We start from the raw sequence: 17,184 nt of genomic DNA, 5'->3' as shown, positions 1-17,184 counted from the left end.
AATTCGTATTGAATTATGTAGACGGTTCTGCATCCAAAAAAATTATTCGTAGCTTTGAATATCTCGTCCTTAGCGTATGTTTACATTTTGTGGGACTTTTCCATGTAAAATGGTTTAGTAAAAATAGCATACTGCGTTCTACACATCTTACTTTTCATTGTAATAAAAATAGTATATAGAATATTGCATTCTACGCATCTTACTTTTGATTGTACAATATCGTCTTTTCCTCATTTTCAGGATTTCGTCACTTCGTTTTAGTTTTATTTCTGATAGGTTGCAGAAAAATTATTTTCTTGTCGGTCTGCTTCGTTTAACGATAGATGCAACATCTTTATTGTAACATGATATCTCTATTTAAAAAAGAAAATGTTGGTTATCTCCCATAACTTAACATCTGTCAGATACGCCTCCTGCCAACAAAGTTCCGAACCAGCTGGACTTCGAGCAGTTGCTCGCTTACCTTTGTACCTTGCACTGTGCTATTGGCCGTAGAGCTTCATTTATTACGAAAACGGTGTACGGAAATAATAGCAAGTGCTGAACGCAGTGTGCTGAGTGTACCCTTCGACGTGCGGGTTGATCAGCTTACCGTGATTTTGTGTCGCATCTGATTTGTAGAAGTGCTTATATTTGTAAGTAGGTCAAGATGTTGAGAATTGGCAGGTTCATTTTGTTTCCTCAGAAGACACTTCAGGTTGTAGAGAATAACATTCGGTAGGTATTCGTCAACGCTGTAGGGAAGTATATGCAGTTCGCAATATTTTTTTTATTAGTCTTGTGCCTCTGCTTGTCACTGTCTACGTCAAAGGCTGTGATTAAATAGTAGTAAATTACTGTTTCACGACGTTGTGAATACAAGAGTTTCAGATTAACGATGTCCCTGATCAGTTAATGCAAGAAATAAACAGTATACGCATGAAGTACGCAAAATTTGAGTAGCTCTTCGCTCGTAATCTTGCGCTGTTATTGTATCATGTGTACTGGACTATTTGTAGGGCCTTCCATTTCCCTAGCAACTTTTCTGGCTTAACCTTAATTCATTTCAATCGATTAGAATTTATCAGATTGCCCAGTTTTTTCTACTCCAAATAGGTTATAGTTTGTAATAAGAGCAAGGATAGGAGCCTCAAATATCAGAAGTGAAATGCCAGTATCAAACATCTTTTTAAAATCACCAGAAATATACTGGTTGGGCCTAATTTGCTGTCAGACTGGTCAGTGGTATCTACCCAAAAATAGCTTAGCACTAGTTGAATTTACAAACTTATAGGGGAGGAAAATAAAGTTGTTCACTTGTAATACAGATAACTTAACATACCTACTTGTGGGACCTGTATCTGACACCAGATGATTTTGCATATTATATGAAACAATGCAAGATAGTTTCTAACGTGCATTTCTCTTTGTCATAGTACTCGTAGTATTAGTAATGCACCACACATGGATTGACCATGCCAAAACATAATACTTGGAATGAAAAACTACCCAAGTTTTTGCACACTTTATGCATATGATAAATGTAATGAAGATTAATTTCTTCAGTATACATAGTACAAGTAAAATTAGTCATACCGAATCTAATAAACTAATACTGGCAACACAGTGTTCTTTGCCCTTTACTGTACAGATTTTACTGTCAGTAAATAATACAGATTGATGTGAAATTTTGAAACTTATTAATTTATTTGGGAAGAAAGTTCATGGGGCTGATTTGTTTGTGGAGATATGCCTTCGAATAGCCATACTAATAAGAGCCACAGAGTACAAATATTCTGGTAATGTGATTTACAGCTGATGCTAATTTGGAAACAGTACTGGCATCAATGATAGGTTCGAATCCTGCCTCGGGCATGGATGTGTGTGATGTCCTTAGGTTAGTTAGGTTTAAGTAGTTCTAAGTTCTAGGGGACTAATGACCACAGCAGTTGAGTCCCATAGTGCTCAGAGCCATCAATGATACGTATATCTCTAGGAATTTTTCACGACTTAAACTGACACAAAAAAGTAACCCTTGGCAAGAAAAACATCTAAGAACAGTTCTGTTGACTGAAGGTTCTGATAGGCAAGAAATATCATACTTTGCTATTTTTGTGCCAATTGAAGCTACTCATAAGAGATATTGCTTTTGTCCCATAATGTGATGACAGTGTGCATGTGACACTGTTGTGAATTGGTGAAGTGGTATCCAATTCTTCAGTTATGCCATTTTTTCTCCAGAGAACTCATTTATGCCGTAGATGAATTATTGCATAGATAATCTTATAAAATTGAATATTTAGTTGGGAAAACTGTTGAAATCACAAGGAAGCAGAGTAGTTGATCAGTACTACCATCTCTCCAAAAATGAAAAATATCAAAGGATATAAAAGGCAACAGCTGGATAACAAAGGGAATTAAAACTGCTTGCAAAGAAAAAGAGCACTGGACAAAATCTGCAAGTCAAATAACGTGACAACAGACATGCGCAAACATTATAAAATGAATAGAAACATTTCGTGAAATGTCATTAAACAAGGAAAAAGGCTGCAGTAACATATACATAAATATTCTGTATCATAAAAAGAGAACAGGCAAAAATAAGAAAATCAAAGATAATATTGTCATATTAAAGAGAGAAAATATATTAAACAGCTGAAAATTTCATTCAAATGTAGTTTAATGGAAATCAGCAACCAGTGGAAAAAAATCAATGGTAGTAGGCTACATTAGTAAGAAGGAAGGAGTCAAGGCTGTCAAATAACTAAAAACCATGTACTTGGCAAGAATGGATGGCACATTCAGCAGAAGCCTACAGCTATCCTTATCAGAAAGTCCTCTCACACACTTAAATTTTTGAATTATTTACAAAAGCAGTGCACTCATCCACAGTTCCTAGATTTCTATTACAGATATAAAAAATATACAGGAGTTTACTGCTTGTTGCAAAAATATCATTCAATGACAAAATAATACTTAATACAGATAATAAAAGCAAATTAGTGTAGGAAGTTGTAAAACAAGAAGCCGGAAAATGTAGGCAAAGTATAACACACAAATCAAAGGTGGAGTAGAATCATCAGGAATTGGCAAGTTTTGCAGATGACTATTTCTCTGTTCTCTGGTATTGTGAAGTTGCAGCAAAATATTTCTAAAACACATGTAGCACCTAGAATGACTTACACAGCAAGTGTTTTGTATGAGAGTGCTTTAGGTCATGAAGACAATACAGGCATTAAATTTAAGAACTCGGCAAGTATAGAGGAAGTTACAGTCTCAGTTCTGAAGGGCTGCGTAGACAGCATACAAGCGCCGTTATCCAACATAATAAGAATGACCTTCACTTCAGGTATTTTTCCAGAGTACTTAAAACATGCAAAAGTTGTGCCATTACTAAATAAAGCTACTGCGAAAAGTATTGAAAACTACAGCCCAGTTTCTCTAGTACCTGTATTCCCAAAAGTAATTTAATCTGTTATGAAGGATAGATTGTCTGACCATAAAACTGAACTGGGATATGGGCTATTTCATAATTTTTTGTGAATGAGACCTACAAATTTTGAATTGTTATAGCATTACTGGTATGTAGGCCCTAAAATTTCCACATATGACATCTCTCTTATGTACCTGCAATAGAAAGATATCCACAAGGATTACATTTTATCGTTCACGTCATGCACATTATTTCTGAACATCCAACTTATTTTCTTTCAAGTGCCTAATCTTTTCAATTTGTTTTTATAATCACAGTTCCATTCCAATGAAGCAAATGGTTGTCGTTTATTGGCCTTCATTGGTCTAGTGTGTACCTGTCTTTACATGGAAAATGGGGTGAAAAGAAGGCAGAGAGAGTTCACACACCTCTTGATCATAAATTTTTAGTAGAACAATAGTCAGATAAGAAACATACAAATATAAATGTTCCTCATAGTAGTGTATTGGGTCCAATCCTGTTCTCAATATATATAAATGATTTCCCGTATACTATAAGACAGAGAAAAAGTTCTCTTTACTGATGAAAGCCACATCATTGTCATTGAAAGAAATACCAGACCTCCTATTAGAAGAAGCAAATGAAGCTCTCAAAGATGTTTATGATTGGGCAGTGTATAACAAACTAATGTTGGGTAATAAATTGATGTTGGATGTAAAGAAAAAACACAGTATGTAATTCCTCATAAAGATGGAAGCATAGGTGATAAATTTATTGATTGTGTAACAAGCACAAAGTTTTTCGGGTGGGCACTAACTGTCACCTAACATGCAATGAGCACAGAAAGATACTCAGTTTGTAACAGCCAATATACTGTGGCGACATATTACTCCTGTGTACACTCAGGTATTAGCTATGGGATTCTTTTCTGGGGCTGAGAGAGACAAAACATGGACAAAATTTTTAAACCACTGAAAAGGGCCATAAGAATAATAAGTAGTAGTTGGGCTCATTGTAAAGACTTGCATACTAAACTAGGCATCCTTACTGCACCAAGTGAGTACATCCACCAATTGGTGTTTTTTATCAGGGGGGAAAACATTACTAAAAAAATCACTAACAGTTCTGTACATAATATGGAACTAGAGCCAGTTTTGACTTAACATTTACCAAGGAAAACAAACAAAAACCTCAGACCAGCATTTCCTACCAGGAAACAACATTCTATAACAAATTTCCCAAGGAAAGGAGAGAACATCTGTTCAAAAAGACAGCTAAAACGTTCTTCATAAGTAGTGTAGTGCACGTTACTCAAATAAAGATTGTGTGGTGGGTAATAACAGAAGGGGATAATTGCAACACACTGTCACATTTCAGTACATGGTCCCAGTTTACTGCTGTTACAAAACTCATGTGTCAAGGTCTAAAGTGCATTATTGTAATGTCATGTTATTCTCCTAAGTTCCCCATCTTGCTCATCATGGGGGAATGCTGACTCATATCAGGTGGACAGAGGGAAGTGCAGAAGACAAACATGGAGCATAGATGAAGGTTTGTGGCCCTGGAGTTAATTTCCTGAACAGACTGGAGTTAGTGCAAGGGGCATAACAGCATATACATGTCCCAGAAGTCATTAGCAGACATCCTTAGTGTGTGGCAAGAACAACAAAATTTTGTTTTTTATTATAAATTATCTGTAGCCAATTAAGTAAATGAAAGAACATTCTACATTAGGGATCATCCGAATGAGGCAGTACAGCTGTTAAATGATACTGACCTTTTATGTGGGAGAATGGCTCTCTGGCTATCCTGGTTTGGGTTTTCCATGACTTTCCTAAATCACTTCAGGGAAATGCCAGGATGGCTCCACATCAAGGCGAGCACCTGTCCTACCTCAATATAGCATACTTCTATATTGTATGTACATCTAAATTTTCAGCTATTAATTTTCATTGCATTACTGTGACAAATCTCATATAATTGTGATATGACCCTTGGATGAATAAAAATAAATAAATAAATAAGCAAGTTAGTAAAGTTCATAAACAAAAACTGAATGTTAATAAAAATAGACTGTTAATAAATTCCAAACACGATTTCCAGTGCCAGAAATCATATGAGACAGCTGTCTTTTGAGTATGTGAGTATTGTTTTGAAAGCAGTTGATTAAAGATGGTTCAAATGGCTCTGAGCACTATGGGACTTAACTTCTTTGGTCATCAGTCCCCTAGAACTTAGAACTACTTAAACCTAACTAACCTAAGGACATCACACACATCCATGCTCGAGGCAGGATTCGAATCTGCGACCATAGCGGTCGCGCGGTTCCTGACTGTAGCGCCTAGAACTGCATGGCCACTGCGGCCGACAGTTGATTAAACACATTAAACAGCTGGTATATACACTCCTGGAAATTGAAATAAGAACACCGTGAATTCATTGTCCCAGGAAGGGGAAACTTTATTGACACATTCCTGGGGTCAGATACATCACATGATCACACTGACAGAACCACAGGCACATAGACACAGGCAACAGAGCATGCACAATGTCGGCACTAGTACAGTGTATATCCACCTTTCGCAGCAATGCAGGCTGCTATTCTCCCATGGAGACGATCGTAGAGATGCTGGATGTAGTCCTGTGGAACGGCTTGCCATGCCATTTCCACCTGGCGCTTCAGTTGGACCAGCGTTCGTGCTGGACGTGCAGACCGCGTGAGACGACGCTTCATCCAGTCCCAAACATGCTCAATGGGGGACAGATCCGGAGATCTTGCTGGCCAGGGTAGTTGACTTACACCTTCTAGAGCACGTTGGGTGGCACGGGATACATGCGGACGTGCATTGTCCTGTTGGAACAGCAAGTTCCCTTGCCGGTCTAGGAATGGTAGAACGATGGGTTCGATGACGGTTTGGATGTACCGTGCACTATTCAGTGTCCCCTCGACGATCACCAGTGGTGTACGGCCAGTGTAGGAGATCGCTTCCCACACCATGATGCCGGGTGTTGGCCCTGTGTGCCTCGGTCGTATGCAGTCCTGATTGTGGCGCTCACCTGCACGGCGCCAAACACGCATACGACCATCATTGGCACCAAGGCAGAAGCGACTCTCATCGCTGAAGACGACACGTCTCCATTCGTCCCTCCATTCACGCCTGTCGCGACACCACTGGAGGCGGGCTGCACGATGTTGGGGCGTGAGCGGAAGACGGCCTAACGGTGTGCGGGACCGTAGCCCAGCTTCATGGAGACGGTTGCGAATGGTCCTCGCCGATACCCCAGGAGCAACAGTGTCCCTAATTTGCTGGGAAGTGGCGGTGCGGTCCCCTACGGCACTGCGTAGGATCCTACGGTCTTGGCGTGCATCCGTGCGTCGCTGCGGTCCGGTCCCAGGTCGACGGGCACGTGCACCTTCCGCCGACTACTGGCGACAACATAGATGTACTGTGGAGACCTCACGCCCCACGTGTTGAGCAATTCGGCGGTACGTCCATCCGGCCTCCCGCATGCCCACTATACGCCCTCGCTCAAAGTCCGTCAACTGCACATACGGTTCACGTCCACGCTGTCGCGGCATGCTACCAGTGTTAAAGACTGCGATGGAGCTCCGTATGCCACGGCAAACTGGCTGACACTGACGGCGGCGGTGCACAAATGCTGCGCAGCTAGCGCCATTCGACGGCCAACACCGCGGTTCCTGGTGTGTCCGCTGTGCCGTGCGTGTGATCATTGCTTGTACAGCCCTCTCGCAGTGTCCGGAGCAAGTATGGTGGGTCTGACACACCGGTGTGAATGTGTTCTTTTTTCCATTTCCAGGAGTGTATTTAAACTTGACCAAGTCTTTCTCCATAGTAAACCATACTTTATAAACCAGTTTGAATAATAAGGAGCATATCAAATGAATGGATTCATTCACTTCTTGTTAACTGCAAGTAAAAGGTAAGCTGAAGACATGTAGAAATAAAATCACATACGCTTACAAAATATTTGTCAGAAGAAATGTCATTTATGAGGAACCTCAAGGATCAGTAATGAGACCTCTTCTTTTCCTAACTCACATCAACAATATTCTTTCACATGAAAGAATTACATTTGCTAATGATAATTCAATAATACAGTAGCAGTAAGAGCAGCAGCAAATGGTCGTCAAGTAATTGTAAATAAACAGGCAACACGGCTTCTTGTTACCTGGATACAAAGTGACCTAAAATGGAACAGATACATTGAACACACCAAATTCAAGCTGAGTACAACCATGATCTTTTTAAGATCTTAATAGGGTACATAAATCAGCATTCACTAATGAGTGCTTCCTGTGCATATTTCCATGTGCATTTGAACTATGGCTTCATATTCTGGGTGAATTTCCCCAGCAGTTAGGGGCCTTCAGAATACAAAAGAGGGCCACTGGGGTTATATAGGCAGCACAGCTAAAGTGATCATTTAAACAAGTCTTCTAAAACACTAGTGTTTATTAAAAATTTGTAGTTGGCAGTGATTGGAGTAAGAAAAAAAGATTCTCTCTCTCTCTCTCTCTCTCTCTCTCTCTCACACACACACACACACACACACACACACACACACACACACAAATCACAACAAAAAATTAAAACAGATAACCTTGATTTATACAAGTTTGTGTCACAAGGTACATGCTATATGAGACTAAAACAAGACACTAGGTTGTTTAAAATATTAAATATAAATGCATTTAAGAGATCTACAGTTATCACAACTTGTATTCAGTAGGAAAATGGATAAACTTCAGTATATGTATTATGTACATATAAACAAGATTACTTTCCTCTGTAAACACTACTTTTGAATAAAGTTAAAAATCGTCTAGTATACTGTACTGCATATGATCAGATAGGTTGAATAAATAAAGGAGAAGTGTTACAAATTTTGCCTGCAGAAAGTCAGTTATGGCCAGCCATTCAGTTTCCTCATAGTTTGCATTGATAATTTTTGTAAATCAATTGACACATTCCACTTCATAGTGAAAGTTCTAAGCTAGTTACATGAAATATACAAAATATCTGTATATGACAACTTTTGTGTGGTTCATTCTTTTTCTTACCTCACAAAGTCTTCACCAACGAACTGTATGTGTATCTACTTACTCATCGCTTGCTCTTTTTCCCTTCTTTTTTTCCCACACTATACCTGTTTTTCATAAACGTAACGAGACAGCTACTTCCACTCCATGAAATCATAAGGCAAGCTTTGCTAAATATGCACAACAAACAAATATTTTTCTATTGATTATTTCTATTTCATTTAGCGAGTTCCATGAATCTCATCATGACAGAGGAATTTCAAGAATGTAAAATGAGTCAAAATATACATTGTGAAAGAGAAGCAAGTATCAGATATGCATTCTGTTGCATTGTATTAGTTCTTAACAATGTTTAAACTACTCTGCATAAGGAGTCTATATGCCTTTAATTTTCTTACATTATCTCTTTTTGGGAGCTAGTTAGAAACTTCTGTTAGACAAGGAAGCAAAGTCTTATTTTGTTGCTGTGTAAATCATGGTTTACCTGAAATGATTTGTATTCTTAGTTGTAGACAATTTACAGAGGAAAGAGTATAAGAATTCCAGGTTTTTTGGCCCCAGATGAGATAACTCATACGATTGTGGGAAGTGAAAGAATGCAAGAAAGCTGATGCTCCTGTCTTCAACCAGAGGCAGTGGCAGATAATTTTAAATGCAAAATGAGAAGAGTTGTAGGTGTTTTAATTCCATTTAAGACTGTTACCCTTATAGAACCCAACCAACTTTACACCTAATGTCTAGCTAAACGACAATAAAATTTCATTCATTCATTCATTCATTCATTCATTCATTCATAACTTGCTGTATGAACATTACAAAAATATTTGAGAAGGAAAGTTGCTACTCACCATATAGCGGAGACGCTGAGTCGCGATAGGCACAAAAAAAGATTCACACAATTATATCTTTCGGCCATTAAGGCCTTTGTCAACAATAGTCACACATACACAGCACACACACTCATGCAAACGCAACTTGCACACACGTCTGCAGTCTCAAAGAACTGAAACCACAAGTTGCGTTTTGCGTTTGCGTTTGTGTGTGTGTGTGTGTGTGTGTGTGTGTGTGTGTGTGTGTGTGTGTGTGTGTGTGTGTATTGCTGACAAAGGCCTTAATGACTGAATGATATAATTGTGTGAATCTTTTTGTTGTGCCTATCGCAACTCAGCATCTCCGACATATGGTGAGCAGCAACTTTCCTTCTCTAATACTGTAACATTCCTGAAATCCAATCTTACCTCTCTAATCAGGGTGTCATTGCCGTCCATCACGTAATGAAAAAGGTAGATTCCTTCTTAGTGCCCACTCGTACTCTTTTTCTCACCTTTAATAGAGCGGTGCTTCTGTCCAAGATCAAAGCAGGCTATGAAATTATCGTAGTCCGGCTGTACATTCCGAACCCGATGCACTGCTACCAGTGTCATCGTTTCAGCCACACTAGAACATCTTGTCGACACCCAGCCAAATGTGTAACCTGTGGTAGGGATGCGCATGAGGGCGATTGTCCACCTCCTTCTCCCCGCTGTATCAACTGCAATGGCAGCCATGCTACTGCCTCTGGGGATTATCCCATGTATCTCGATGAGTGGGCTGTCCAAGAGATCTGTGTAAAGGAAGTCGCTCACAAGTTACTGGCTAGTCGCAAACCCTGTGTTCCCCTGTCTGGCAACTAAGTTCTGTTCTTTTTACCCCTCACTCTGTGAAGGACATGGCCACACAGACATACGACCCGCAATTTAGCTCTAAGGTTGTGAAATCGCCCAGTGTCAAGGTAGCATCGCATCCCACCATCCAGCTGTGCAACAAGCCATCAAACTCTCACCTCAAGGGGAAAAGGCACCAGCTACACAACCGGTAGGCTCTAAAGGACAGGAGGAGTACCCCCATGAAGACTTCCTCTGTCCCTTCAGCCAAACAACACCCGAGTCTTCCTCTAACCGTAAAGGCTTGAAGAAGGCCACCAAAGGCAAACGGTCTTCTCCTTCACAAACTTGAAGATCCTCTTTGATGGTGTCGCCACATGATACTTTCGCCTGGCCGGTCTCCACGTCACCAGTGCACACCACCAACTGTTTTTCAGCATTGGACTCCACAGACCGACCGCACAAGCAATCCAATGCTTCTGGGGACCACATGGAGCAGGATCCTCCTGCTTCAGTGCCCTGTAATAGCAACTCTTAACTGACTGTCACTCGGCAACTGGTGAGGTGATGCCCCTAAATTTCTTCCTCATTATGGCTGTTCTCCAATGGAACGTTAGCAGCCTTCAGTCCCGCAAATAGGATTTACAACTGCTTTTAGCATCGCAGTGTCCCCTTGCACTCTGCCTTCAGGAAATGAAATTGCGCCCTCATGACTGCTTTGAGCTTTCACATTTCTTACCAATTCGTTTCGACCTCCCACTTGAGGTCAACATTCCGTCTCATGGGGGTGTCATGCTGCTCATATGGGATGACATTCATAGTCAACCTATCTCCCTGAGTACCCATCTTCAAGCTGTTGCAGTTCACCTTTTCCTTCCCCACCTGACTTTTTCCTCTGTACCATCATTCGATGTTACAAGGGCAGGCTTCCTTCAGCGTATTGGGCAGATTCCTCCCCCATTTTTACTACTCAGTGACTTTAAAGAACGTCATCCCCTTTGGTGTTCTCCCAGGACCTGTCAGAGAGGTGCCTTCTTGGTTGGTTAAGAAACCAACTTAACCTCTTCTGTCTTAACACTGGAGCATCCACTTTCCTTTGACTCCTTACACACCTATTCCAATTTGGACCTATCTTTCTGCACTGCCCCAGCTTGCCCATTGTCTTGAGTAGTCCATTCTTTCTGACACCTACCTGAGCGACCATTTCCTGTGTGCTATCCATTTGCTGACTACTGCCCCACCCATGTCCATGCCCAAATGGCAGCTTACTACGGCTGACTGGCAGTTTTACTCCTCCCTGGCGACCTTTGAAGAACAAGATTTCCCCAGTTGTGATGACCAGGTGGAATATCTGACAAACATTATCCTTAATGCTGCAGAACATTTCATTCCTCATTCTTCCTCTTTATCACATCATGTCCCAGTCCCTTGGTGGACTGAGGCATGCCGCGACGCAATTCACGCACAGAGACATGCTCTCTGCATTTTCAACCATCATCTTAACGATGGAAAACTACATTCATTATAAACAGATGCATGCAAAGTGTCGTTGGTTGCGTTCTTTGGGATAGCAAAAGAGCTAGCTGGATTTCATTCACTAGTTCTTTTAACAGTTCCGTCCCTTCCTCTGTCATGTGGTCCAACCTCAGATGGCTCTCTGGGACCAAAGATCCAGTCCCCATTTTCTGGCCTGACAGTAGCAGATGATCTCATTGTGGACTCTATTGCTATCTCCACCACCTTGGGCTGCCAGTCCGTGGAAATTTTGAGCTCTTCTCACTATCACCCTGCCTTCCTCCATTGGAAACGAGTGGGGGAGACTCGGGCGATACCCTTCTCTTCTCCAAATCATGAGTGCTACAATGCTGTCTTTATTATGAGGGAGCTAGATCATGCTCTCAGTTCTATCCCAATCCTCTGTCCCAGGACCGTATCCCAATCCTCCGTCCCAGGACCGGATGCCATCCATATTCAGATGTTGCAGCACCTTTCTCTAGCTGGCAAGCACTTTCTGCGTAATACGTACAACCGCATCTGGGCAGAGGACACATTTCCCGGATGCTGGTGTGTAGCCACCGTCATACCCATACCTAAGCCCAGTAAGGATAAAAACCTTCCTTCTAGCTACCGCCCCATCTCTCTTACCAGCTGCATTTGCAAGGTGATGGAATGTATGATTCATGCCCGGCGGGTATGGTAGCTAGAGTCTCGTAATTTACTGATGAATGCACAATGTAGATTTAGAGTGCGGCAATCTGTAATTGACCATCTCATTACTTTGTCCATCCATATGACGAATGGTTTTCTGCAGAAATCCCAGACTGTGGCCGTGTTTTTCCATTTGGAGAAGGCCTAAGACACCTGCGGGAGAACTGGTATCCTCCGTACTCTTTACACGTGGGGCTTCTGTGGCCGCCTGCCCTGTTTCCTTCACGCATTTTTAAAATACCGAGTTTTCAATTTACTTGTGGGTTCTGCCTTTTGGACACCTTTATGCAGGAAAATGTACCTCAGGGTTCCATCCTGAGCGTTGTCCTTTATTGATTGGCGACTCCATGTTGTCTTGTGCACTACGACCAGATAACAGGTATACTTGAAAAAAGAGACAGCATTGGTCGTATATTTTTTACTATTGCAAAATCGATTTTCTGTCACTGAGTGACCATCTTCAGTGCTATATTGTATAACTTAAATTGGGATGCACTGTTGTAACTAAGCTTACAGCAATCACATAGTCTATGTGATTGCCGTAAGCTTAGTGACAACAGTGCATCCCAATTTAAGTTATACAATATAGCACTGAAGATGGTCACTCAGTGACAGAAAATCGATTTTGCAATAGTAAAAAATATACGACCAATGCTGTCTCTTTTTTCAAGTTGTCCTTTATGCTATTGCCATTAACCATATAATGGCCTGTCTCCTGCCGGGCATCTCTGGCTCCCTTTTTGTTGACAATTTTGCCATCAGTTGCAGTTCTCCACAGACCTGTCTCACTGAGTGGCATTCTTCAGCAATGTCATGATCGTCTTTACTCCTGGAGCATTGACAATGGCTTTTGCTTTTCCACTGACAAAACTGTCTGTATGAATTTCTGGCGACACAATTGGTGTATCCCGCTATCTTTACATCTTGGGCCTGTTGCCCTTTCGTTCATTGAAACTACGAAATTCCTGGGGCTCATGCTCGATAGGAAACACTCTTGGTCCTCCCATGTGTCTTGCCTGGCAGCACGCTGTACATGGTTTCTCAATGACCTATGTGTCCTCAATGGTACTTCCTAGGGTGCCAGTCGAACAACCCTCCTCCATTAGTACCAGTCCCTTGTCCAGTCAAAACTCGACTATGGGTGCTTTGTTTATGTGTCTGCACGTCCACCCCTCTTACGCCGTCTCAATACTATCCACCGTAGTGGCATCCATTTGGCCATGGGCGCCTTTCACACAAGCTCAGTTGATAGTCTGTATGCTGAAGCTGTAGAACTATCACTGTCCCACCACCTTGACTTCTCCTCAATGCATGCCATTCATGGGGCGCATCCCTCTTCTCTGTTACTTCCTGGAGTCTGCTTTTGGCACTTGCTACGGCTGCTTAACTTCACACTACCTCCAGCTTTCCCAGTGGGTGTAAATCCTTCACCACCTTGGCTTCATGAAGCAGCCCATGTTAACATTGGCCTTCATTTGCTTCCTTAGGACACTACTCCAGCCTCAGCCTATCACCTTCAGTTTCACGACCTTCGCATGTCTACACTGATAGCTCTCGAACTGACCGTGGGGTCGGGTGTGTCTTTGTCGTTGGCACCTGTGTCTTTTGATATTGGCTTCCAGCACACTGCTCAGTATTTACAGCCAAGCTCTTCGCCCTGTATCAGGCCATGGGGTACATCTGGTGACACAGCCTTTTCAATTGTCCTGTGCTCAGACTCACTCAGCACCCTTCAAAGTCTATGTGCACTGTACACCGCCCATCCCTTAGTGCAGTGGGTCCAGGAAAACTGTCACTAGCTCACTCTTGATGGAGCCAGTGCGATGTTTCTGTGGGTTCCTAGTGATATTGGTCTGCCAGGAAACGAGGCTGCTGATGCTGTTGCCAAGGCTGCAGTCCTCATAGCATCGCCATTGGTCCTCCCTTCATGGGAATAAACTCCAGCGTATTAAGTCTCTCCCAGAGGCTTGGATGACCTGCTCTCGGCTGTCCCGCCGGGAGGAGGTCATTTTAACTAGGCTGTGTATTGGGCACTGCCTTTTTAGCCATCATCTGATAAGTGATGCTGCCCCACCACTTTGTACACAATGCACCCAAGTTTTAACTGTCCACATTTTCCTGATGGAATTCCCATTTTTTAACCACTTATGTTTCCACTTGGATTAGCCGTCTGAGTTATTGGCCATTTTAGCAAATGATGTGCGGGCTGTTGCCTGAATTTTACTTTTTATCCGCCAAGGCAGTATGGTGAAGGCCATTTAATTTTTAGTTTTGCACCTCCGTTTTTGTATTGTGTCTATTTCAGCCCTTTTTCTACATGCCTGTTTTCAGCTGTCTTCTATTATGTCAATTGGGACTGACATATAGTTGTTTTTTAACTCCTCTCAGTCTTCCTGTTCTATAGTTTTGAATTGGGCGTGAATGACCCCAGATGTTATTTGCACCCGACAGCAAAACAAAACCAAAACCTTTTCTTCAACTGGGATCGAATCCATTGTAGTATCCTCTTTGGCTTCTTATTCACATGGAACATCACATGAGCTATTTTTGTTGGATGTTGTCACAGATACCCCTATCCATTTTCATCCTCTGACAGACTTTGTACTTTCTTATCCTATCCACCCAAGTATAGCTTAAGTTTCATGTTACGTAATCCATCTCAGTGCCGAGCACTTAATTCTTACTTACCTATTTATTTATTTTTTACTAACATCTCAGGCTTCTAGTCTTTTCAGAAGTACACTTTGGACTACAGTCTTATACATTCTCTTCCTAATTACTGCTCACCCTTTATAAATCTTACTAGTGATTTCATCATTACTTGTGCCCTGTTTATTCTTCGTCTACCTCCAAATTATTAACTTTTTCCCTTCTAGTGGCCACGTACTCTCACTTCTTGTTCATCTTCAGTCCAGCCTTATTGTATTGCTCTTTCAGCTTTCTTATTGCATAACTAAATCGTCTTCATCATCTGCTAGTACAATACAGTCATGTGCAAAGTACACTGAAAATATCTTGGTGTTCTCTACTGTGACTCACATAATCTGGCATTTACTAAGCCAAGTCTACAGAATTGCTCCTTGATACAGGTTAGTGTCAGTGACAGCCCGCATCCCTGCCACAGACCCTTATTCACCTCGAATTCTTTTGTACAGCTGCTGCCAATCCTTACTCTCATTGTGTTATTTTCATGTAGTATCATGACAACCATTTGCAATATTTGATCTACTTCTGTCTCTCTCAACTTTTCCCCCAGTTAGCTGGTGGGCACATTATCATGCCCTTTCTCTAGATGAATCAATGCAACATGGGTTTCCAATCTAACCTTTGTGCATTTTTCACATATTAGTTTGATTGTGAAGAGGAGTACATTCAAGTATAGTCTTCCGGTGAAAGAGATTACTACCAATCCTCTACAATTTTTTGGTTCAGTACATGACCCTTTCTTATGCACTGGTCATATGTAACATGTTTTCCATTCAAATAGATCATCTCCATTTAATACTCTTTCAAGCAGCCTCCTGGGCATCTCCAACAAACTATTATTTATGGAGAGAAAAGTGAGTAGAGTGTATGACATGTCAGAACATAACTTGGAAGCAAAGGCTGTAGAAAAGTCAAGATTTCGTATTTAACAATGCTAATCATTAAAATGAAGTTATTGTTCTTTTCTTGTTTGCTGTAAGAATGCTGATATTTGGACATATTTCAAACACTACAAAATGGATGGCTTATTTTATGTAGGGAAACACAGAACCAACAGTCAGTGGGTTTCAGGTAGTATGATGTGGAGAGTGAGTTTAAAGACACACAATGAACTGAAGTACATATAATAGCTCAGTAATGGCACGAGTACATAATATGAAAATCATCATAAATAAATAGAGTCCTTATACAAAGCCTATTGCATAACTACCTCTCAACAGGAAGAAATGAAATTATGGGCTGGCTTTGAAAAGGGTACTAGCCCAGGACATGATCATCAGCAGACTGACCACACAGTGTATTGGCACAGAGATTGCGGTAGTCAGTGCCAACCAGTAAGGTGCAAATTAGGTGGGGTAACTGGCAAGCACAAACACAGACTTGAAACACCCCAAAATAATGTGATATACACTGATGGAAAAAAAAAGTTGCAACACCAGAGAGGAGTTGTGTGCCATAAGCAAAAGTTGGCAGGCATGTTTCTACATCTGAAACATATATCTATTCAAATTTCACACCAGTTGCTTAAGAGTGGTGCTAGTAGCATGAATATGAGGATGCAAATCACATTTGTGTTAAATGCGTGCTGTAAAGGTCGTAACAATTAGTTACCATTGAGACTGTATGTGGTCAGTTGATGTTAGCCAAAACTGCCTTTAAGGCGACACAGAACACCTCATAAGTTTCAACAAGGTCTTGTAAAAAGGCTACAGGAAGTTGAATGTTCCTTCTGTGATACTGCAGGAAGACTTGGCAGTAGTGTAGCCACAGTACATCATTGCTGGCATCAGTGGTCTTGGGAATATACATTTGCAAGGAGACCAGCCTCTGGATAGCCACATAGCATTGCCGAGAGTGAAGACCATTGTTTGGCATATGTCTCTGGTGCACCGTAACACATAAGCAGCTGCAATCTCACCATCAGTTGGTGCCACAGTGATGCAACAAACTGTTAAAAATTAGTTACTTTGAGGACAGCTCCAGATGTCCTGTAGTGTGTGTTCCACTGACCCAAAACTACCGCCATTTGCCAGTTCATTAGTGTCAAGTGAGAGCTCATTGGAGGGTAGGGTGGAGTGCTGTGTTTTCTCATGAAAGCTGGTTCTGCCTCAGTGCCAATGACCATGTTGGTTAGGAGGCCAGTTGAGGGCCAG

At 41.5% G+C, this 17,184-nt stretch overlaps 1 protein-coding gene across 1 annotated transcript in view; it reads left to right on the top strand.

Moving 5' to 3' along the window:
- The first annotated feature begins 388 nt into the window (after nt 1-388).
- LOC126263530 (very long-chain specific acyl-CoA dehydrogenase, mitochondrial) overlaps nt 389-17,184 on the top strand; it is a 104,132-nt gene continuing 87,336 nt past the window's right edge. The window contains exon 1 of the mRNA XM_049960627.1: nt 389-717. Within this exon, the coding sequence (XP_049816584.1) occupies nt 650-717 (68 nt within the window). The 5' untranslated portion in view covers nt 389-649. The remainder of the gene's footprint in view (nt 718-17,184) is intronic.

The sequence above is a fragment of the Schistocerca nitens genome, chromosome 1 (genome assembly GCF_023898315.1).
Source record: "Schistocerca nitens isolate TAMUIC-IGC-003100 chromosome 1, iqSchNite1.1, whole genome shotgun sequence".
Classification (NCBI taxonomy): domain Eukaryota; kingdom Metazoa; phylum Arthropoda; class Insecta; order Orthoptera; family Acrididae; genus Schistocerca; species Schistocerca nitens.
Note: the sequence above shows the minus strand (reverse complement) of the source record. Positions and strands in the feature narration are given on the sequence as shown.